The sequence below is a fragment of the Lepisma saccharinum genome, chromosome 2 (genome assembly GCF_977018435.1).
Source record: "Lepisma saccharinum chromosome 2, izLepSacc3.1, whole genome shotgun sequence".
In the NCBI taxonomy this organism is placed as follows: Eukaryota; Metazoa; Arthropoda; class Insecta; order Zygentoma; family Lepismatidae; genus Lepisma; species Lepisma saccharinum.
This window is the reverse complement of record NC_139230.1, coordinates 58,678,132-58,703,507: the sequence shown is the minus strand read 5'-3', so window position 1 is coordinate 58,703,507 and position 25,376 is coordinate 58,678,132. Positions and strand designations below refer to the sequence as shown.

General features: G+C 35.9%; 1 protein-coding gene across 16 annotated transcripts in view; it reads right to left on the bottom strand.

The window, feature by feature from the left end:
* bt (projectin protein bent) overlaps positions 1-22,418 on the bottom strand; it is a 486,238-nt gene extending 463,820 nt beyond the window's left edge. For 15 of the 16 annotated variants that reach the window (XM_083117398.1, XM_083117403.1, XM_083117397.1 and 12 more), the window contains exons 1-3: positions 22,292-22,418; positions 13,930-14,353; positions 12,143-12,164 (exon numbers count right to left, since the gene is read on the bottom strand). In XM_083117398.1, the coding sequence (XP_082973524.1) occupies positions 12,143-12,164; positions 13,930-14,242 (335 nt within the window). In that variant the 5' untranslated portion in view covers positions 14,243-14,353; positions 22,292-22,418. Of the gene's footprint in view, positions 1-11,977; positions 12,000-12,142; positions 12,165-13,929; positions 14,354-22,291 lie in introns of all 16 variants that reach the window. The other variant, XM_083117408.1, reaches the window with a different exon arrangement.
* Positions 22,419-25,376: the final 2,958 nt, after the last annotated feature.

The following is a 25,376-nucleotide window of genomic DNA, read 5'->3' as shown; positions in this document are numbered from 1 at the left end:
TGAAAATGAGGCTATGACAGAGTTATATTTCATGATTTTTTTTAACGCGGATTTTTTTTTTACAATTTCAAATATTTTGAGAAATATCCAGCCAATCACGAGAAGAGCGATGTTATTGTGCAATATATAGTTCAGCATTCTATAACCCGATAAAATCACTCAATACATAGAAATACCGATCTACAATATCAATACTATTGTAGATTTGCAAAATATTTCGTAAAAACTTCCTCCCCCGCTCCGCTGATATTAATGAACAAGGAAAATTGGCGTCAGAAGTCAATCCAACTATCACATGGAGTAAATCAATTATGATCTATCTAGCCGTTGTTTATTTCTAATAACAGGCTGATCGAACCAAGCAAATCAAGCGAAATCAAGAGAAGAATAATAAATCTTGAAGAAAATTACAGTACTCACCCAGTCCACACTGCTCTGCTTTGTACTTCAGAATTTTCCTTCCCTTCCGCCGTATCCATATATAGGTGTGTTTCACCTACGTCACAGACTGTTGCATTGTGGGATCGAGCAGCCATGATTGTGGCGGGTTCTTGTAAACATTCGGAATTCAAGCGGGCGGGCGGGAGATTTGAACCTTGTTTACGATGTGCAATATTAGGTTGTTTAGATCTAACAGGCACTCACGTTTATCCTAGAATTTTCCGAGAAAGAACAGAAGGTGCAATTCACAGCACAGAACTTTTCGATTGTTTAGAATACGCCGTCATGGCGAGAATAAATCGTGCCAACATTAATGAACTAAACAAACAGTACAGAGCGGTGGGGTGAACATTTCTTTTCAGGTAAGTTCATATATATCGCATTTCTCTGTGACTTTTAGTACAAACAGATTGAACTGGTATTTTTTTTTATCATATTTGCAAATAGCGTTTCCTTGATATTGTTTTATATGGTAGAAAGGTGTTGATAAGTTTGACGACGATAAAAATGATAACATTCAATGTTAAATTCATCTTGATAATTGCACGCTTGTACTTGATTATTTATATTTCATTCATTAATACAAACTGTTATTAATTGTTATCCTATTCATGAGAAAAGGTTGCCGGTAGTAGGTTTTGCGTACTGTCAGAAAAAAAGCACTGCTTGGTTAAAATATATCAAAGTATCTCAAATTGATTGATTTATTGCGTTTATTTTACTCAGTTTTTCTGTTATATTTGGCTAGTCATTAAGATCAGTCATGCCCAGGCCGAGATTCGAATCCGGGTCACCTAGCATCGTAGTGCGTTGTGCCAACCACTCCGTCACTGAGGTATGCATATCACAAATTGTTAAAGCAAGAAGTGAAATTACTGTTTTTGAACAACTCAACATTTCAAATTACTGCGCTTGAACAAACATTAAAAGGAAGCATAGAAGATAATGACCGAGTCTTGAAATTTTCAGTTAATCTGTACTCAAGGTCGTCGATGACCACTTCCTCCCAGCCCGAGCGGTAAACAGGTTACTTACTGGATGAAAATATTTCAAGCAGAATCCGAACCACTAATACATACGAAAACAAACTGATTCCATGTAGCTGGTTCAAGTAAATAAACACAGGTGAATAAGAGTTGGCCTTTTCGTTGCATTTTTATGCAATGTTGCCGACATTTTACACAGTACTAACAACAAACGCGCACTTGGCGCAGGTGTAACGAACGCTGCGTGGTGGGTATTTCCTTGCAGACGACAAACAGCATTGCCGCAAACATGGCGGCGCTGCGAATCCTGACGTCACAAGAAACCCACCTATTGCTGCAGTTGCTACAGGCTTTGTGGCTAACTTCCCTCCAAAAATTCAACAACGTTAAATGGAGACTAAAATTGGAAACGCTGTAACTGCCACAATAATTCAAACACCGTTTTCCACGTTAAACTGTGAAATGTTCCATGCTTTATAATGTGGTAAACGTGAAATGTGGCTGGTAGCCCTCTAAGTAGTTCAAAGGGCGTGTAAAGAGGTCACTAGTGCGCACGTTCTTACGGGCTGATGTGCGGAACGATGCGATTTCCCAACACTTTCGTTTTTGGCACTTACAACGTTTACCACTTTTAGTCCTCAAATATTAAGTCTCTGCTTTTGCTATGTACAGTTTTCCTATTCATCATGAAATCAAACACTTTGCACTGAAACAGGTACGACCTTTTGACAATGCACAGCGCTAAACAATTTTGTAACGCAGTAACAGACGACATACAATGCAAAACAGCTGACTGTTTAACAACCCTCTGCACGGGTTGATAATTCGGCTACTGCGCCACAGAGACCGTTTATTTTGGCCAAGATGCACTAAGCAAGAGCATGCTTAAAACACCCGTTTCGGTTTCAGTTGCCCTCCTCTCTTTTCTTCCCCTGCCATGCTCGGGACAGAATGGGAGGGACAATATTCCATCGGAATTTCCCTTTTCTAAAAAAAATCCCTCAATTTGCAATGATGTATGGGTTGCCTCGACTCCGTCACACGATCTCCAATGGAATGGGTTTGCAACACTACATTTGCTCGCACACAGATCGCTGCGTTCACGGCGTTCCTAAATTATGCAACCTCCCCTCACACGGCGCTCAAGCCAAAGGACCCAATCAGCGTCCTCTACGCGACTGCTGCAACAGCGTCATAGGGAGCGAAACTACCATTGTGTTCAAGCCCCGATCGCAGCTCGGTATACGCGGGTTGATATCACTGATCGCAGGCTTCTCCACGACCTCTCTTGGTGGAGCGGCGTGGGAACACTTGATGTTTCGAAGGAGATAGAGTTCAATAAATAAGTATATTAATAATAATAATGATTTGCATTACAGATTTATTTGGGTGTGCACGTGCGAATGTGCGAATTGGCAGAAGCCGCTACTGCATCGATGTGCTTTGTCCACTCCCTTGCCATACTCAGCGTGATGCCTAGATAGGTGAAACGTTTGACCCTTTCGAGCTCAGAATTCCCATACGCCCACCGCTCCTTTGTTGCAAAGACTTAGCCTTTCTTAAACACCATTATTTTAGTTTTTCTTGTGTTTACCTTCAACTTCCAGATTGTGCAATATTGTTTCAGTTTGTCCAATGCCCGCTGTAACCCCTATACTTCGTTTGATATTAAAACGAGATCATCCGCATAGAGCAACATTGGTATCGGTGTGCCAACTATCTCCGGTGTTTCGGCACCTTCTTCTCCCACGTAGCTACTAGCAACGTCATTAATAAAAAGAATGAAAAGTAAAGGCGAAAGAATGCAACAATGTTTGACGCCTACCGTGTTCTCGTGCTGCCCAGACACCACCCCCTGCCCACATTTGACACAAAATTTGACCCCTCTGCACATACGTATTCATTAGCCGAAACCTCCATGTCCCATAACTTCCCCCATAGCATTTGCCTATTGATAGAGTTAAACGCCTTTTCAAAGTCAACGAAACAGCAATATAATTTCCCCCTTTTCTCGTTTAATTTGCTTTGAATCAGTGTGTTCAGGACAAAAACATTATCTACAGTGCTATAATTGGACCTGAAACTAGCTTGAGGGGGATCAGTTTATAAAAAATGTCAGCCCATTTTCTTAATCTGTTGTATAGAATGCTACAATATAGCTTCCCTAACACGGGCAGGAGAGAAATTCCTCTGTAATTATTTGTGTCTTTTATATCCCCTTTCCACTAATAGAGGGCAAATAACACTCGTTTTCTATAATTTGGGGAAGAAGCGACGATCCTCTTCCAAGCATTTTGCATTTTAAGTCTATTTTGTCTGTGAAATAAACTTTTCATGGAAAATCAATACCTTTTTACGTATTCTATTCTAAATGACACTTTAGCAGTGGCGTACCAAGGGGTAGGCGAAGTGGGAGACCGCCTTGGGCCTCGCGCTTGAAGGGGCCTCGCATCCCATGAGGTTGATACGAAAAATGTAATAAATAGAAGTGAGAAAAATAGATGGAAACGGCTAATATCTATGACCAATAAAATTTAAACGTTCTGTTTTTATCTGGCTTTAAATTTTGATTTAACGTTATAATTTCAATGAATACGTCAAATCAGAGGCGTAACATACAGGCGGGCGGGCCCTAAGCCTAACGGAGCCCCGAGAAAGTGAAATTTATTGTCGTATTTCTCATATGAAACATTTACGCAAATATGGACGATATCTTGCTGTGACATTTTTTATGAATTTATTTTTTTCTTAAATAAATGCACCTTGTCTTGTATTTTCTTTTTTCTCTTGACCTTTCACTCCCGATTTTAAAATGCTAACAATAAAGCACCCCCAACTTCCACGGAGCAAGGTGTGAGGCATTTACATGCTTGCCTTGTTTTCAACAAAAGGATGGCATGGCATCCTTCCTAAAGCGATTGTCCTCTATAATGAGTACGCCGACAATATTTATGTTCACCCTTCGATATTTTCTTCTTATGCTATGACCTCACTTCCACGTAGTACACCCTGGACTGCATTTTGCAGACGAACGAGGCTCTGGCGACTGGCACTATGGCCAGTATAATTTTGTGTGTGTTGTCCTGTTTTTGTCCTTGAGTGTGCCTTTACAGCCTCAGCTTTTAACGAAAGTCAGAATATTTAAATATTTCAGTAACACGAGACTGGAATTATGCTATTTTAGTTATGGTAAGGGGCTGGACCCCGTATATTGTGACGGGTGCAAAATAGGCTAAGTGCTGACGCACTCAAAATTTTAAATTCAAATTCAAATTAAAAAATTCTTATGCTATGGTTTGTGATATTTACATCCTTCAAATTTTGAAATGAGCAAACAAAGAGAAACTAATTAAAAATAATATAGATTATATTTAAGTATTCGTAGTTTGCATTTTTGACTTTCTTTAAAAAAATGTTTAGCATATTTAAGGATATTTCAGTTATGTCTTAGTGTCTGAAGAACATATTTATAAACGTACTATTATCTGTACTACTACTTTGCTTAAAGAAAATTCCAGCATTTTTTTTCAAGAATATATCTCTGCCAAGTGTAAATTTCTCCGTCGCATATTATTAAATATAATTTTTGTTAGTAATTAATTATTATTATTTAAATATGATAATCTGCTTACGTATCCCTGAAGACTCTATCGATTCATATTGTGATTTCAAATTTAAAGAATGGGTTGGAGCCTCGCATTCTAATCTCGCCCAGGGTCTCGCGATATGTTGCTACGCCACAGCACTTTAGTTATCATACATAGAATTTTAAATTTGTGCCTACACATTAAAGTGAACCATGCTGACCTTAGGAAAAGCATTTGACTCTCCTGCGAGAAATCTAGGTGAAAATTCCATGAGGTGCAAGAAATTTTACTCTAATTATCATGTGTAAGGGCCTCCGAAAATAACTCGCATTCCGATTTGTAAATCACGGAACAGGGTGACAATTACACTACTTTCTTCTAGGGAAATATGTTAAGACAATGACAAGCCACTGCACCCCTGATATGTCACTATTCCCCGTGTGGTACACAATTGCCTCCGGGCGACATCAATAATATATCCATTGGGTCTGATACTCGTATATGTCTGACAAGAGGCTGAGTAAGTCTCGTCGTGACATTGTCCTAGCTCCCTGCCTTGAGCTTCCAACGCCTATCTGGCCCTAGTCTCGATATTTAAACTCTAGTCTTGTTCACATTTCGAAATATAAGCACACTATCTATAACTACCCCCTTGGTATATTTGAATAAGTCACATAATAAAGATTTTTTTTATGTAGGAGTCATTTTCATATGCCATACATTCTAATGTACAAAATCATCAAACGAAACACAAGACGAGTACCTCTGACAGTAACCCTCGTTCTTGTTTCGATGATCACTAAACAATCACAAGGTTTAGTGATACAATGCACTAAGAATTGTAGAACATACAAACATTTCAGCCCTAAAGTCTCAAAACGTTCTTTGAAATACTCAGGTATTTCTCAAGCCGCAGCTTACTGTCAAGACTTCATATGAATTATAACGATCTGTTGACACTTGAAGCTACAACAGGTGGTTATTTGAACGCGTGTCGGTGAGACTGGAGACTAGGTTAATTGGCCAGTGTGAGCTATTAATACTGGATCCGTGAAACTAAACATGTGAGGCCTATAAATAGGCCAGGAATGTGTTCGATGAGTCTGGCGAGCTGTACTCGGAGAATATAGCCAAGAACAGGTGCAAGGCACAAAGGATGAACTGACTCAGCTTAAGCTTTGTGGATGTACAGCATCCCTTCATGCTGGAATAGATCTGATGATAAGTCTCATTAAAATTATTGTTTATTGTTTCTTCGGCGTGGCATCACGTTATATTGCTAAGAAAATGTGTTATGAATGTTTCCACTCATCAAACGTTGTAGTTTAGAAGAAATGGGTAAAACACGGCATTTTGGATGTATGTCAGATGTGTATTTAGCATTGGAAAACAATTAGAAACTTCCAATTGTCGGAAATTAAAATTACTGTAGTTACGGCTAAGGAAATCTGCTATCAAATGATGTTGCCATTTTAATTTACAATTTTATTACACCACCATTTATACTAAAAATGATAAAAGTGCTTTAGGGTTAACTAAAAAATCGAGAGAAAAAAGAGAAAAAATATCGAATTTGTATACAATTGATGTCTGGTCAAAAAATGACAACATGACGTACGTGCAATGTGTTATCACATCCAAAAACAAGTCTTCGTAGATTGATTTAAATGGCTTAACGTTGTGAATCAGTTACCACCAGATAATTTCCCATTAACAACCGAGCAAGCGGAGAACTTGCCACCGGGTTACGTCTGACCGGAAATATAATCATTTAGGAACACTCCACGTGAAGTGTCAATTAAAATTTTAAAACAACAATAATAATAGTAATGACTTCAACTAAAATAAAGTGTAGATTTAATTAATTTTTCCTAAACACTATGTTAAGTTCTCCACAAATCCATAAATCACACATCAAGTCCTCTTTGGTGACATGATGTGGAATACTAGTGTAAGTGCTGAATCTTCACAATTTCTAATGCAAGATAATTCTCAAATCAAACGCGAGCCTCCCCGATGGCGTAGTGGTAGCGTCGTTGCCTTGTAATAAAGGATCCCGGGTTCAATACCGGTAGAGGCACATAGTGGTTCGGATCCCACTTTAAACTGTAGGTCCAGTCCATGAAGTGGACTTAAAGCACCAACTCAATCAATCAAATCAGACGTGATAGTATGGAATACTAAGAATCGTAAATCCAAACAGTTGGTTAGGATTTCACATCCTTTTCATGAGGAGCTTGATAGCTTCTTTCAGAAAAATGAAACTGAAACTGCGATAGTTCAACATCACGAGCGCAGATGCCACACAGACAAGTGCAGTGTTCAATTTTGTTCCTTCCGAGGTGATTGCTTTCCTTAGCCCATTAATGTAAGAGAAATATTATTGGCTATTGAGGGTAGTTGATCATTGAACTGGCGTACGCAAGGTGTGGCTGTTGGAGCTACAGACTCACCCTCCAAATTTTGAGAAAATCAAAATTTTCAAATGAAAACAGTAAAGAACTCGGGAAAACCAAAGCGTTATGTGAAAATCTTTTTAAAATGACCCCCGATTGCCATTTTTGTCCCTGAGCAACTTTTGATACGAATGTTAGAAATGGTTGGAACTTACTTTAATGGGGCTATTCTCATGAAAAAAAAAGTTATCGCGGAAACCACTATTACAATTCCAGCCCAGAAAAAACAGTCCCGCGTACGGCAGTGAATCATTGTATTAGATTACTATGTGTTGTAAATGACAAATTATGTAAAAAAAATCAGCTTACATTATTGTTTTCGTATGTTGTTTTGATTATTTTAATGTTAGTGAATGTGCAAGACAAAAATGCAACTGACTTACGTGAATTAATTTATAAGTATTTTGTTTTTGTATTCATTACATATGACATTTTCATTCACCATAATCTAAATACAATTTAGTTCGTGATTGTATTAATCAGAATAGAGTTGGAATTATTAATAATATTGTCTCCTTAGAGTTCTTCATTTCAGATTAGATGACACCTGATGGTGAATTGTCAGATGGTGATTATTCGGTGACAAACTGGCCAGTTTTCCATTATCGGTGACAACTTATCTGGCATTAGAATAAATATGATGAATGAGGTATTTCATTTGCAAGCCCGTCTCTGTGTATTTTTCCTAACATGAACACTTCATGTAAATATTCGTATTTTCTGACGAAAATATTTTAAGAATTATCACGGCAATAATAGATATAACGAAACTGCATTTACAGTTTTATATATTGCTAATCATAAACATGGTGTATTGTTAGTGTTTATTAGTTACACGAAATGAACATGATGTATTGGAGCATTTTAACTCGTCTTTTTTAACAAAAGTATAATAAAAACATCACAGGAAATATGCATGAAAACAATATTAATCACATTTATTAGACCTCTACTGCGAAAAATAATTCATTCTGTACTGCACGAACTCTCCAATTATGGTTTTAGATGCGAAATTCAGGACATGAAGGAACGAAATCTTTTTAACTGTTTGAATGGAAATTGTAGTAACTAGGATCGTAAAAGTAAGTTGTCGCACGATTTGCAAATGTACTTTTAACTAAGGCAACTGAATGAATACATGAGGAAAGGTAAAAAAGGTAAAGTGCTCCCCTGTGCTTAGCACTACGCCATGAAGGCGTATAGGGGATGTGGGGGTAACGCCCCACATGAGGAAAGGCCAGTCGATAATATTTGGCTTGTGAGAACTTTGACGGGTTTAAATATGATTATTTTATTTGCATTATGTAAATAATTTGATGGTGAATAAATCTCCAGTTGTATGATCTGAGCCAAAAGCTATTGTAACTCAAAATCGTGAATAAAGGAGCAATCTGAAGCTGTTCCTTTATAGACAGACAACATATAAATATGCATGAATGAATACCATGCTAGAATGGAACTTTTTATTAGAGAAAAATAATGTTAACAGTAGTTATGAATTATCTGTTCAATTGTAGAAATTCAACCAGCTATATATCAACTGAATGTGCAATAAAGCACTAGTCCCATACTGAAAATTGAACCCAGAATTCTCCCCTCTCTCAAACCCTCGGGAAGGCCGTGTAGATGAAGCGAGTTTTCACCTGGGCCACAACGTTAAATTCTACCCTATAAGTTTGTTGCTATTTATTCATTCCTAATTCTATTATAGAATATTTATTTTATCACTTATGTTTTATACTTTGGAGAAGTGGAAAATAGGCATATCCCCCAGAGATATCCCTATGTGTCACTAATTGTAGAAATGTGCGAAAACATTGGCCAATGCGTTAGTTGCTGATTGTTTTAAAGATAATTCTTCTCTATGTACTGAATTATGAAAACTGCTTGATTGGACTGGGGAGGGGTTAGTCATAGAAGAAATCCGTTAATACATTTACAGTAAATTACTTTTCCCATGGTTGAGGTGTCTTTGTGGAAACGCTTCTCGCGTTCATTCCTAACGGCACCAAAACTGTCGTAGAAAAAATCATAACGGAAGGACATGAAATGTATTTGAGGGACATATTCCGCCCCACATCTCTAAACAACTGCATGTTTTATAATTTCCCATTCTAAACTTCCAAAAACTTCTGAATGACCTCCACACTAATTTTTTAGCTCGATTTAACAGATGTTCAAATTGCCCGTAATCACAGAAGGATTTTTTTTTCAATTATTCACAAGGAAAGCCTTCAAATTAGTTTTAGAATCGTGAAAGAAATGCCTCCACTCTGTTTTACGTTCATTGTGTGAGTTTTAGGTCCACTTTACACACAGATAAGCTAATAGAGACTGGACCTAGAGTTTAAAGTGACATCCGAACCACTCTGTCCCTTCACCGGGTTCCCTTCATTACAAGGCGACGACGTTAACACTACGCCATCGGGAGGGCTGTTTTATGTTCATGCTTAGGTCATCCATCACACTGTAATTTTTGTTTTTGGATAATTTCAATCTCCCTAAGAATCATGCCTAAATCACCTCGCGTTAATATATGAATCTCGCAGGATGAGATAGGACCCAGCTTCTTAACTAGGATCATACAATTTAGAAAAAAATTAGAAAAAAACGCCGGGAAACGGAAGGCAGAAGACGAATTGTTATGCAGTGTGTCGAGGCATACACATGGAAAAGCTTTATCACAGGAAAAAATCCATGGGCGATAGAAAATTTTTGACTGTGTATTTGAATTCAGCATTAAAAGTTCTATCGAAACACACCCTCCCTTGCTAAAAGTGTTATTGCGGTGCCTGTGGGGAAGTTAATGGTAGTCGCAGTGTGGTGCTGATCACATCACCTCCAGTATGGCCGGGATAGCGAATATTTTAGTCGCAACCTCCACACCACCTATGTGCTTTCATGACACGATACACTGAACACTTTCTTTAACTTTTCGCAAGTGGTAGAGTTGACGGGACTTGTGCGTCCCAATAATTCTTGTTTCTTGAGTGAAAGACGGAGGTGATATGCATTCTTGGGATACGAATGTTTGAAGTGTCTCTCTAAAAGTAATTGAAGCCGGTAGGCTTCCTTACAAGGCTTGTTGTTGCCGCTTTAAGACGAAATAAATAGTCGCAGACAAACATGATATTGAAAGTTAAATGTGAGTTTTGTTGTATGTAATCCTGAGGCGATCTAGGAGATTACCTGCTCACAACAATCAACATATCAATGTTAATATGTTAATGTTAAATCGTTTCTACAACGATGACATTTATGTTTTATATAGTTACTCATTTGATTGTCTTAGTTTGAGAAACATGTTCCCATTTAATATTAGAAGTTATCTGGCTTAATAGAATTAAGTAGTGCAACACAGTGTCAATAGAAACGGCAATTAATATTTATTTTCAGTAACTTTTAATTTGAAGAGATAAATCACATTTCATTCACCAAAAAATGCAGATTTCCAGTAATATACATTTATAAGCAACACGTATATGTAATGTAATAAAAATGATTGACACAACATATATTACAAACAACAATGTTACTAACACACAAGATGTAGCATAACATATGGGGAATTTCCTGATAATTTATTCAGCACATGGAAACAATTGTAAAAGTTCGTATACATATGTAGGTGGAAATGCATATTAACGAGAATAACTGCCATGAGAATACTATATTGACGGGGGGGGGGGGAGGGTGGATACGCGAAGCATTGAAGAAGAATATTACAAATAGTGTCGGACATCTATAATGCAAAGTTAACCATATGGAAAGTTTTAACAGCGTAAGATATGTGTATGCAGCCACAGAGAATCCAGTCTTTATAAGACAAATTCTAAAGACTAAAAATTTCCCTCCATACTTGAATATCCCCATCAGTGGCTTCTTTTCTCAATACCATGGTTATTCATTACTTATATAATTATATTTGTATTGTTGTTGCATAACAGTATTTACATTCTTTTTCCTTGTTCGATATGCACTTTTTCTGAGAATTTTCCCCAGCTCTAACTCCGATAATATCCATTGCTGAATATAGGTTTATGGGAAACTTCTCCTTGTTTTTCGAAAATTAATGGATTTCAATCATATTTTTCCATGTCCCCATATTGTATTACATATTGTGAATATATATATAGTAATATATATAGTGTGTGTGTATGTGCTATTAAAACGACATAAATTGGTTTATATTTTGTATATTTTATATAATAACGACGATGAGGATGAGAGATGAAATTATTATACAAATAATGGAACCAACACATATGAACATCCAAGCCTTACCCAGGAATCGAACCTGGAACCTCTGGCTTCGTAGCGCGTTACGCTATTCCGCCACGGAGGCAGGCTACAATAACATACATAAATATATACATATTTATTATCTGTGTTACAAAAATGTGTTAAGCAAAAGTAAGACAATTAGTGGTATTAGTAAAAGCAGCGAAAAAAATATTCTTCTTAGGGAACAAAAATATGTTCCAAGAAAAGTTAGTGAAAAACTTACCGAGATCGTTCTGCTTCAGCGGCTGGAAATAGAAAAATCGAAAAGGAAGATTTTTTTAAAATGCAAAAAAAAAGATCAAGACCATCTAATGCAGAAAAATAGCATGGAAAAATAAGGGTGTCGAGTAGCTGAGAAAAAGGTGTGTGTGTCAAGTGTGGTGCTTACCTTTCGTGAGGTTCGTCAACCGCTGAAACGAGAAAGAAAGCAAATGTATTTTCTTGTTTTACGTGCACAGTGTTGGAAATGAAAACTGTACTAATGGAATGTTATATTTTTTATCGTCAATGTTTTTATTAACATCGCGCGATTGTTTGTCTCAATTAAAGCAGCTTTGAAGTAAATATTAATTTAGGAATCTTATAATTAAGTGGCCTCTTGCATTAATGTAATAGACATGGACGTCTATTTCGTAATATATTGCAATCTATTTTTTAACACTTGCAATAGAATAGAGCATGGAATAACACAGTGACATGAAATCGAAAGTGTTTCGTCAACACTCATCACTTAATAGAGTCAAAAATATAAACAATGAACAAAAGTTTCGGCAAGGAGGGTCAAACTGTTTCTATTCCGACAGATTTTGATTTTATACGAATTCCTCTGAATATCTGAGACAAACAATATTAATAGCAAGTAGAACGAATTCGAACTTTGCATGGGAATTATTGAAAATACCCACAAACTGTGACAAGGAAAACCCTTATATTTATTTTAAGTTAATCTGAAACAAGCGAGACAATTACGAAGATTTAAAATTAAAGTCTTTATAAAGACAAAGAAAAGTGTATATTTCATTTTAGTTTATTTCTTTAGCCTAAGTTTTATACTGATGCTGTCATTTAGTTCACTTTCTTGTTACTCAAAATTGAATTTAATTTTATTTGTGACCTTGAGAAATGTAGTTTTCGGAGAGTAGCGTCTAAGATAAGTATCAAATTTTCCATCCATCACCACTTGGATATATTTTTCTTTTAAGAGTTTTTTTATACAATCACTAATACTACGTATGAATGTATGCAATGTTATTGTTGATTATTAATTAAAAATTCATTAGCAGTTCTAAACGAGGATTTTGAGAAAATTTTAATTACAGCCCTGAGTCGAAGGTAATATATATTCCATAGGCTGTAGAATATATTGTAGATAATCTTCGATTTTTATGAATGTCAGTTCTAATGTTGAACCAGTTCAGAATCTCAATGTTTGGAACAATTTATGTAAATTCGAAATTCTGGACTGGAAATATTTTGGTGTTTGCCATTCTTGTAAGTGACATAGTAAGTGTTACGTTTGCTAACATACCAGTACTTTTGTCAAGATTCTCGAGTTTTTGTTCAAAGACTGCAGTATAGTTTATAATTCCAGACATTGTCGTTCATCTGAATGACAATTTCGGACATAACACATCAAAACACCTGCAGGTGCAAACTTTTGACAATCTAGGAGCGGAAAAATGTGTTAGAAACCCCAGAATATGTACATGTTTAAGTGCACATTTATTACACAATTTTTCGATTTCAACAATTGTCACTGGATATCTACGGATTTTTAAATTCAAAATTCACACTTACAATTTATAAAATAAGCTATTAGTTATTTTGATACACATTTCGAATATTTAATAATATTGGTTGTAATCAAATACAACATAATATAATTCAAAATGCAATAAAACTCTCCTTGTATAAAATAGTAATATATACTATCGCCGTTCTGAAGTCGATTCATTATAGGTATTTATAGCTATACAATTATTTCTTTACCACTTGGAAAATACAGGAATGTTTTTCTTTCGTACGAGACAAGATTTAATTAGTTTTTTACCGCGGTCTTTACTAATTCTATTTTGATTAAGTAAAGTTAGTTATTACTTAGAATAACTCATCACAGAAAAAAACTTTTAGAATACATAATCATAAAATTTAATATAAATGCATAAAAATACTTACGACTGAAATTGAGGTTAATAGAGGCAGACACTTCTCCCATTTTGTTTTTGGCCTTAACTTTATATAGCCCGGCATCAGTTTCAATGACGTCATCGAGCTCCAGAACAACAAGATATTTATTTGGTCCCACCTCCTGTATCCTCATATATGTCCTTTGATCTTCTGACAGTTGTGTGTCTCCCCGAAACCAATTGATTGATGGTTTGGGGGAAGCAAGAAGTTGACATTCGAAAATAAGACGATTTCCTTCATCTTCCTGCCGCAGTTGTGGCTTCTGCGTGAAGCTGGGGGCAAAATCCTCTGCCACCCCCATCCTGAACCTCTCAGGGGGCGGTGGAGAGGACGGAAGACGGTGGGAGAAAGTGTCTTCTCCTAAGGTTTTGTAACTCGATTAGCTGCCTCAGATTCTCCAAGAACCCTGCTCCTGAAATTAAAGAAGGTGGATTCAGAACTGAGGTGTTATGTTGATGGCGGTCTATCAAAAATATAGGCATAATTAGTAAACAGATTAAACTACTCTATTTTATAGAAAATCTTGCACCTTCATATTTTATATGCAATAATGATTTTAAATTAGGGTCGTATAGCCTATCACTTAGTCGACAAATTAATACTAATGGCTTGCTCTCTTAAGAAGAAATCATTCCTTATATATTATTCGTGCTTATATAACCACTAAGATAACTGGACGATTTGAAATTCAAGGTTTGGTAGAAAAATATGTATAGGTATATTCAGGAATAAAATACGTTTATCATGGTTAGTTAGTTAAATGCATACTATCCAAAATATTTCACATCCAAACTCTCTTGTAGGCTTCCGAAACAAATGATTTGAAGATAATATGGGTATTAAAATGGAGTGTATCTTTCAACTCTCATTAGAGATAGGTCAACTACTGTTATAATCCTGCAGGGCCTCCCCGATGGCGCAGTGGTAGCGTCGTCGCCTTGTAATGAAGGGGTCCCTGGTTCGATTCCCGGTGGAGGCACATAATGGTTCGGATCCCACTCTAAAAAAACTGTAGGTCCAGACCCGATTAGCCTTACTGTGCATAAAGTGGACTTAAAACAACAAATCAATAAATCAATGTTATAATCCTGCAATAGCAAAATATGCTTCGATACAGGATCGTATAAATAATTAATTTACCTCCAATCTTTTTCATCTTTATAAACTGTCCATAAATCGGGGAAACGTATATTAACTTCATATTATTATTATTATTCATGTACTTACGAATCTGGTTGCGATTTACTTATTTAAATTATAATTTTAAATTATAATATAATTATAATTATATTAGGTGTTAATAAAAATCTTATAAGCATTTATTGTAATACGTCCTAAACTGTTGGGACAATTAAAGGTTAATCTCTTTTCTCGTCCTGAAAGTAAATTTACTGAAATTCATTGATTAATTGTGTATTTTAGATTGGAACTATTAGGCAATTGAATTTATACTTAAAGATGTACGTATAAAAAAATCCAACTACCACAGATAAACAATATAAAGTAAAAACAGTCAGTGCCTGACAATTTTTATTGGTGAAATATACTTAACGTTGGGCTGTTTTACAAAATATATTCCATCTAAAAATCTCATGTCATCCTGGAAAGCTTCTTTTAAGTATCTGTCTCTTTTTTTTACATAAGTTCTAGATTCGATCCACAATTCCATAAAACTTCATAAACCTTCTTGCATTATAATTAACTGTATGCGCAGAGTATAAGAGAGGAAGAATTTTTGCTAAATTGTATTAAATAGTAATTATAGTTTCCGCATGAAACTTGAAATGTTGCATTTATAATCATGATTATATTGCCACATACTAGGTACCCTTTTATGCATAGTGTGTTGCATAACATCAAGGCGCAATAGCTTCCAAGGTGTCTCTCAGCATGTTTTTAATTTATATCAAGTGAATTTGACAAGAACGCTGATATTGTGATGCATTCAAAATTTCAAATATGCTTTCATGTTAGTTTTATTTCTTTGCCACTCTTAGCAAAACGTCGCTTAGGAATTATTAAATTTTATGGCTGTCATGGTATTTATACAAATTTTGTCTTTGATAAATGAACTTCGGCAACCCATGAAACATTACAGATAAATGAAGTTATGAATTCTTAGTGGGAATAAGAACTCAGAAAAGTGAACCCTGTTCCGCAACTGTCCAAGGTAGAAAATAATGAAGACCAATTTCATTCCCCACGTATACTTTAAACTTCATAGTTTGAATTTTATGTATTATTTCATCGAAAGTTGCCGTCTTTAACGCCTTAAAAATGAACTTCGGCAACCCATGAAACATTACAAATAAATGAAGTTATAAATGCTTAGTGGGAATAAGAACTTAAAAAAGAGATCCCGGTTCCGCAACTGTCCAAGGTGGAAAATAATGAAGACCAATTTCATTCCACACGTAAACTTTAAACTTCATAGTTTGATTTATATGTATTATTTCATCGAAAGTTGCAGTCTTTAACGCTATAAAGTATAATTACCAAAATGATTATCTTGTGATATTAACGTTCGATATTGTTTTGATCCATTTTTATTCGTCTTAGTTCATATTCATATTCTTTCCGACATCATTTCAGTTGCAGATAAGAGTGGAAAATTCCTATACTTTTGAATTCTGGTTGTTTTACATGATTTTTCTGCAATCTAGATTAATTTTGGCGATGGAATTACGTTTATATGAGGAAAGGAACAAATCGCACACAGTATTAAAACTATCACTTTTGGTTTTCAGAACTAGGGTGGTATTGGAAGGAGGTATGAGGAGGAATTCACTTTTCTGGTTTCTGTTAATTTTTGACACCCGGAGGGATCTCTCTATATGTAATTTACTATTGCTTCTCGGGTAGTTACTGGGACCCCCACCAACTGGAAATATTTCCAATACTACACCTATCAGAACGTTACTGAAAATGCTTGACTTCGGATGATGGCTGAATGTGCTACTAGCATCATCAGGGCCGGATTAAGACGAAATTGGGCCTGATGCTGCATACCGTCGAATTTTTCTGTACAACTAACTTTCAAGGTGAAAAATTTACTACCTGTGTCTAGGCGTCCGAAATTGGGGCTGCAAATTTCATTCTAAGATTTATTTTCAGGTTAATACAGCGAAAGAAAACTGTTCAGCTTGGGAAAATTCTCGTCTGTTTTCATCTGGGTCTATTTCAGGAATGGGCCTAATGCTGCAGCATCAATAGCACCCACCTTAATCCGGCCCTGAGCATCATTGCTGGAAGATTGAACCTATCCATGCATTAACTTGTGTTGTATTCTTCCAGAAATTAAATGTATTCGATATACAATTTTTTAAAACCGAGAAGCAAAACCATTCTATTTTTTTGGGCAGTCTTCGTTGCGACTTGCGGAAATTTGCTGCTTCGATTGATGATGGGAATCGATATTGTCTGTGTTGACGCAGAATTTTGAGGAACCTTGGGGAAATACTTCAATTTGATTAAGTAGTAGACTAAGGTGTAGAAAGAAAAAGCGTAGGGAAACAATTGGCTTAAAACGTATTTTTTTATTAATTAGTTCTGCTTTTCTGTCATTTTTGTCTAATCACGATAATGATGCTCAGACAAAATTGTTGAAGGGACATTCAGACAGAACACCCATACCCAGGCTGAGACTCAAACCCCGAAACTTCGGTAGCGAGAACGAAATCGACCATTCAACGAGATCTGTCTCCTTGTCGGTGAACGCAAAACGTGGCATCCAAGAAAAAGTAGTAACCTAACACTTCCTAACCTTCAGAGAGTTGTAGCTCTCCACAGATCAGATTAAATTGCATAAACCCCTTTATCTATTTTACTGTTTTATCTTTTCGCCATTATTATACGTATATTAATATTCAGAAAAAGAGAAAGAAATCTAATGCTCATAAAAATGGTTTATGATTTAAAACTTTTTGTTTCTTAATATCTCTCCACTCTCAAATCCATAATGTATTCTGAAATCTTAAGTTCTGATTCACTTGCGAAAAACAATAGAAAGCATACAAGTACTCCATATATATGGAGATTCTTAGACAAACTTTTCACCCATGTATATTTGTGTGTTCGAAGTCGTCCTATTTTTATTTATTTATTTTATTTTATTTATGCCAGCTGTATATTCTTAAGTATATACTTTAATCGTACCAAGTTTTGAAACAGTTCCTCTATGGTCAAGGGTTTAGATAGCCTTGCCGCCGAGGGGTCTGCGTTCCGGCCTCGGGGAGACTATCATTGTGTTTGATTGTTATATCATCATTTTATATAATCCTCACTTATCATCGTCGTCATCTCGTTTAACCGAATGAGTAGCATTAGTGTGGTTTTGCAAACTTTTGTCCATTTGTTTTCATATCGCGTTTATAGTTATTAATTCACAAAACAAAAAAATCATAATTTTGTAGCTACACGATAGTTCAAATAAATTAATCTCACGCGAATTAACAGAACTGCCCAATTTAAGTTAGTTAAGTTTTAAAATTTCGTTTAATTCCAACGATAAGTTCATGGGAATTTATTAAGTTGAATTTAGAAAGTTTCAGTTTCAAATATCTGGGTTTCGAACTTGTTTTCTTGTTATTCCAATTAAAATATTTTTCTAGAGAAGTTGAATAAAATTTAGAAAGTGTATGCTAGTCAGATTTAATAACTAGAGACTAAATGTATAATTATATTTCTAATTAACTTTTCCTTTAATATTGTTCTTTTTTTATAGCGACACATCACCGAATATTGCTAACTTCACTGCACCCCAAGAAGATGATATTGAAAGTCGATTACCGGGCTTGGCGTCCTTGGTTCAATGGAAGTGGTTTCTTTTAGGTGTGTTCTGAAATTAAGGTGTGAGTGGTTAGCCGTGTGTCTTGTGTATTCAACTGTGGCAGCACAAGTTATTTATTAGACTATTTTTTGCTACCTCCAGTCGAGTTGTACCAGTTTTCAAACAGCTACTGCAAATCATATTCACAGCACTGCAATGTTCAGGTTTCCAGGTTCCATGTGCGGCAACAAATCATGTCCATTGTGTATACAATAGCCAAGATGTGTGTTTGCTTAGATAGTGTATATGTTTGGCCAAATTTATCGTTTGTTTAAATTGAAAATTGACAGATATTTTGCAAAGCACGTGTAACTGAATAAGCGTGTTCTGGTAAAGGCTAAATTAGGTTTGTTAACATTGCTTGGCTGCAATGAACCTCTCAAATATTACAATATTACAACATTGTATGTAAATGAGCTCAGTCTTCAGAAACAATTATTCTCTTTTAAGAATGAACGTACAATATATTCTTATAAAATTGGCATTGTACTTTGGTAGGTTGAGTCTCGAGTACTTTGTTATTTATCGGAGGTCGAGTTTCAGAAGAAGATTTGTAGTGTAGTACTTGACTCATTTACGAATACAACAGTGTTCCGAGCCGTTATTCATTTAGAAAAGAAACAGAAAGGAAATAGTTTTAAAATCAGAGAAAATTAAGTAGACATCATCATATTTATGATCTTGAATTTTTAGGGACGAGTTTTGCGAGAAATGTCCCTAACTACTTAGTTATGTGATTTTTTCAGTCAACATAAAATTTTAATTCTTATTTTTAAGATATTAAAGACCCCAATTTTAAAAAAGTATAAAGTATCACATACGTGGAAAAAATCATAACTCTAAGCATGCATAAACAACACGAATCGTAATTTGTTGATCCATGCATATGGAGAAATTGAAGAACTCAATCGCCGGTAAAATCCATTGCGCTTGCATTTGTATATCGATAATGAATATTGCATTTGTTGGTCAGCTACTCACATCATTTGATTGCCACTTAGTGTAGGACAGATCAGAATAGGTTTCTCAATCTTACATTTATCAGTAACAAATATTAATTTTTCCATCCTTATATTGCCCCATCTCTTCTTCATAACCAGCTACATGAAGTGTATATAGAACAGTCTACTTAAAAGTTTTTAAGGGAATGTCGGACAAGAAACTGCAATTTTAAAATGTAAACTATATCAATATCTCACGGAATATGTCATTAAAGACAGGAGTAAAAATAACTTGTAGTTTTGTTCATACATATAAAAAGACACCTTATTTGTATCTTTACAATCTGTAAAACAATGTAATCATAATTTTTTCCATTCCCAAATTTTAAAAATGGTGTTATCATCTTCGATGAAAATCCAACTTATAAGTTGCAAGTGTATGGTTATCCACGGGAAGAAATAGACATAAAAGTAAGAATACGCATTATTTTTAAAGTGAAATTTCTTCATTTCGATGCGTTTATATAATAGATACAACTTAGTGCAGACGGGCATAGCTACCAAGAAATGTATGTTGTAATTGTGAGAAGACAAGGATTTTTTAAAAAAGTTTTCATTTTCTCTTGTAATGAAAAACAAATGCAGAGTTTCATTGTAAACCTCATACTCTACTAAACGACTCCATTATTCTTTCATTTCGCTTGCAAGCATACGATGCGGATTTCTTGAAAGGATTTTAAGTTCATAATCTCAAATAAAATTTTGTTTTATTAAATGGAACAGTAAGGGATGTAAAAAATACATATTTAATTTAATGCTAAGTTACGACATAATTTGATTGGGCGCTACTTTTCTTTTTGAACATGTTTACTTACTCGAGGACTTTCATAAGAAAGTAGAAAAAGTTATAAACAATTTCTCAAACCTCAACAGCAAGATTAGCTTCTCTTTATTTTGTCACCAAGGCGCAAGACGAAACGGAACATACATATTATAAGAAAGCCTAAGAAAGATTTTATGCAATGTATCGAACATATATCCTTTACATTGTACTTTGCACTCGTATTGTTTAAGAATGGGAAAGGAATAATTGTAACTTTTAAAATTACAAAGGAAAAAAACCTACATATTTTATGTTAAAGAGATTAAGTCTGTTCCTGACAACTAGAGAAATCTGATTGCATTATTATGAATATCAAATTGTCCCATTCAAATGTGACGAATTTCATTTTTGCACATCACGTGAAACTGAATTGTAATTGTAATGCATTGTTATGTGTTCATTGTAGTTAAGATATCAGAGTGTAGTGTAAACATATGTAGTGTGCGTATGAGTGGGTAAGTACCATTAATATTATTACACACCCACAATATTGTGTGTTCATTCAAAAAGAAAACTAGTGCTCTACTTTCTTACTTTGATTCGCAAAAACTGCTTCGGTCACTAGCATGACTATCAACTCACACCCTGCAGGCTCGGCTAACACATATTCTTCGTGCCTTAAGAGGTGTAAGAATGTCACTTTCCCTTACCTGGACGCGACGACATGAATTAAAAACGAGCAATGAATTTACAATCTCACGTATTAGATGCATTGATTTTCTGCATGTCAATCCCATGCAATAAAACTAATTAGGACTGTATCCCAAGTATGTATATTTAAAGGTTTACTGGAAACTTTGCCATTCTTATTTCATTACTATCGTTGTTTCTTTAAATCACTAAGTTTGAGTTGAAGGTTTCTCACTTTTCCTATATTTCTCTAAGAACTAAACATTTATTGTACCGCACAATAACAAACGAAGGTACTGATTAGAGACGGAGTATAATTTTCTGAAGATGCATCGTAGACCCTCTAATCTCATGTGTACATTTTGCCTCCATGTGCACATCCAATAACAAAGATGTAATCCAAAACTACTTATTATCAGATACCACATAAAATTAACGCTATCTTGTTATACTAACACTGTTATCTTTTTGTAGACTTTCCTCAAGTTTTAGTAAAAAGCTACCAGAATCACGTTTCTTCAATAATTTCCACATCACTAACTTCATATTTTCAAAAGCTTCAACACTAGATTTTAATTCACAAAATTATCTTATTTCACAAGCAGAAAGTCCCACTCACGTTAACAGACTCGAATCTGCACACTCAACACTGTACGTAGATAATCATACGTAGCACGGGAAACACTGACAAGCATTTGGTGGTTATGTGATAACACCTGTTGCAAATGTTCTTTCGCAGTGCTATTTCTACAAATATTATTTACACTAGCATTAGATTGTTAGTTCAAACGTCAGGTTTGGTGTATTATAGACAACAGTGATGAGAACATAGTTTGATAATAAGCATGGCATACGGTATGTAGCTCGCAGAAACTGTTAATTGCTTACGAGGTGCTCTCGGGGTATGCGTGAAAACCTGCTTCAAAATCACTTACAACACTTTTCGCAAAACACATAATCACAAAGAAACCACTGCCATATCCTCGTTAATTGGTTATGCCCGCGTCAGAACACACACAATTATTGAACTCAGTACATCGGCACGAAAATCAGAATCTTCAAACTTACCGAGACCGGAGAGATGATTTCGGACAAACCCAGTTCGTAAACTAGACTGCGACTACTACACCTAGCGGGCTGCTGGAGTAACCACTGCGAGCCCAAAATAACCTTCTCGTAAGTGAAGCATTCCAACAGCCCGCCCCGGAGCACGGTAATCCTATAGCTCTACTAGTCGCGCCATATAAGTAACTTGGGTCTTGGCAAAGTTTCTGGAAGTCCGGGAACTCGCACTCTTCAAACATACCGTTAAGTAACACTGTAACACGGATGATGAGCAACAGGCTTGGTTCACTGTCTGACGAAATCGAACGAACTTCCTACCACCTGTGGGTGGACGATAGCAGTATGCGACTTCTTGCCTTCTCTGAAACGCCAAAGTCAGACCAGCCGAGCTAAGAGCTTTCTGCGTAATAGCCATGCATGCTCGACGTGTGGCTGTAAATCTGAAATCACGCTGGTTAATTTTATGTAACTTTAAATGTATTTGAAGTGTGAGATAAGATGGTAAGGTGTCTGACACTTGTACGTGCCGTTCGAGTTCGATACCGCGATAACTTTCCTGGGGTTTTCGAGGCTAAGGAAACTGGGAGACATTCAGCCTCCTATCATGTGTGCTAAGGGGAGAGATAAGAGCAGTTGCAGCTGTGCAGTACTTCAGTAACCACTACTGAGTTGTAATGATTCCATTGACAGTCACAACAAAGAAATGTCCGTAAGTGTACACACAGTCACGGACACTTCGGGATTGTAACGATGCTATTGAAAGACAATGAGATTATTACACATAAAAGTGTCCTTGACTATATCACTGTAGAGCTACGATGGTACCGTCGGTATGAAGTATAACTGCCACGCGGGTTCGATTCCCGGGATGGATGATCTGATGTGGGAAATTTCCGACAATGTCCCTGCATCAGCGGCTTTGGAATTCACCCAGCCTCTAATAAGTGTATACTTGTGAGAGGTAAAGGGGACCTGAGCGTGGTGCTGATCATATCACCTCCACAATGACCTATATTGTCCCTCCGAAATTACCCTTTCATGGCACTGTGTAATGAGTAGAGGGTAGCCTTACCATTACCTTTTAACCCATATCATTGTGCTAACCGTGACGGGGAAGCAAGAGGACGTTGGGAATGTTCAGAGAAGAGAATTGGAGGAGACGTGGTGGATTGTTGTTTGATGTATTATCCCAGCATTCTACCAGAGTGACTGAGGGGAAACTTCAGGAAATCTCGGTCAGAATGGCTGACCACGTGAGGATGTTTCTGCTGTTATATTTTCCATTGTTTATTGTAATGTATTCTTCAATAACGGACATTATGATACGAGAAAAAATGGTGGAATATAACGCCTTATGACCTTTTCTGATCATATCCTTACTACACGCGATAGGGTAATGGTTAGTGTACTGGATCGGTAGTAATTTACAGGTTTGTCGAGTTTTATTGATTGATTGATTGATTTGCTTTATTTTGCTACTCTTTTTGTGCCACTTTTGGCTAATTTGCGAAGATGGGGATGAGTGATGATATGATGAAATTGATGAATGAACACTCACAAACATCCATGCCCAGGTCGGGATTCAAACCCGGGATCCCTGGCGTCGTAGCGCGATATGCTAACCACTACGCCACGGGGGCCGGTTGTTTGTCGAGTTTCGATCCTCACTGTCGGCAAAAAGAGCAAAGAAATAATAATCCACCTGAAGATGAAAAGCGAGAATACAATAAGATAAATAATGAGACACTGAGTGTACCCAAACAAAATGTTATGTCAATTCACATTATGGTGATATCAATTTTTTTTAAAAAAAAGTTACGTTCAAAGATGCTGCTGATGAGAACACTTGTCTTCTCTCCACATGACTTACTCAACCCTTTTCACATACAATGTTTCAGGAAACAACTTTATGACTACCATAATAATAGCGTATTTTCTTTTCCACAGCATTTTTTACACATGTAGCTCTGCAATTAGCCTATGTATTCGAAATTCTACAATGTTATCATTTTGTAAACATAGGCAAGATTAAACGGCATGAAGAGGCACAAGGAGCAACACCTCCTCCCTCCGAAATTAAACTTTCGTGCTTCTAATAAATTCAAATTCAGAATAAAATATTTTATTTTTACGAAAAATTATAAGTATCTACATCACTTGAAATACTTATATATATATATATATATATATATATAAAACTAGGAGTTCGTGTGTGAACTCCTTCGTGTCAAAATGGATAAAGAAAAGAATTTGCCTCCCAATGAATGTTAGGCTCAGAAGCAGGGCTCGAAATGGACTGGAGCGGATCGGAACGACGTTCTGGTTCGTGAAAATCTGGAAACGTTCCGTTCCGTCTCGTCAAACTGCAACAAACCGTTCCGGTTCATTAGATTATTTCTTTAGACATTTCATTGAATTTTCCTTCTCAGTGTGAACTAAATTGTGTTTAGTTTTCTCTTTAATAGTACATATTATAGCATTCATATAAACGTCTCTTCTACGCGGAGATTGGTTGCAGTCACGAGGGGCTTAGCAAAGTATTATAGAGTCATTTTTTGGGCATTGTGGTTCTAGATTTACTATCTTATTTGTTCATTATTATTATTTGTCATGTGTTGTGGATTCGATTGTTCTGATGGGGTTATACTCCTGCACAAGATCTTTACACAAATTCGGGTACTCTTTTAATAATCATTCTTTTTTTCTCTCATACTATCATCTTTTATATTTTCCCTGCGCAAACATTTTTCCCCAGTTGGACGAGCTGACTACCAATTCACGATTTCCGTCTGTTGAAATTTTAGAAAGGGATGACAATTCCAGAAGACTCGTGTCCATTGTATTGTATATTATTCGATGTTTATGTAAATGTTTTATTATTAACTATTATTAATTGTAATACAGCTTATCATTTCACTAGTTGGTAATTTAGTTGTTGTAATAATTACAGACAAAAAAGGACAGCATCATGTTAACGAAAGTAAAACATTCCGTTTCTTGAAACTATCCATTTCGAGCCCTGCTTAGAAGTATACAGAATTATTTTGTTGATTGAAGAAGAAATATGTAGTATGAATCATATGTTACG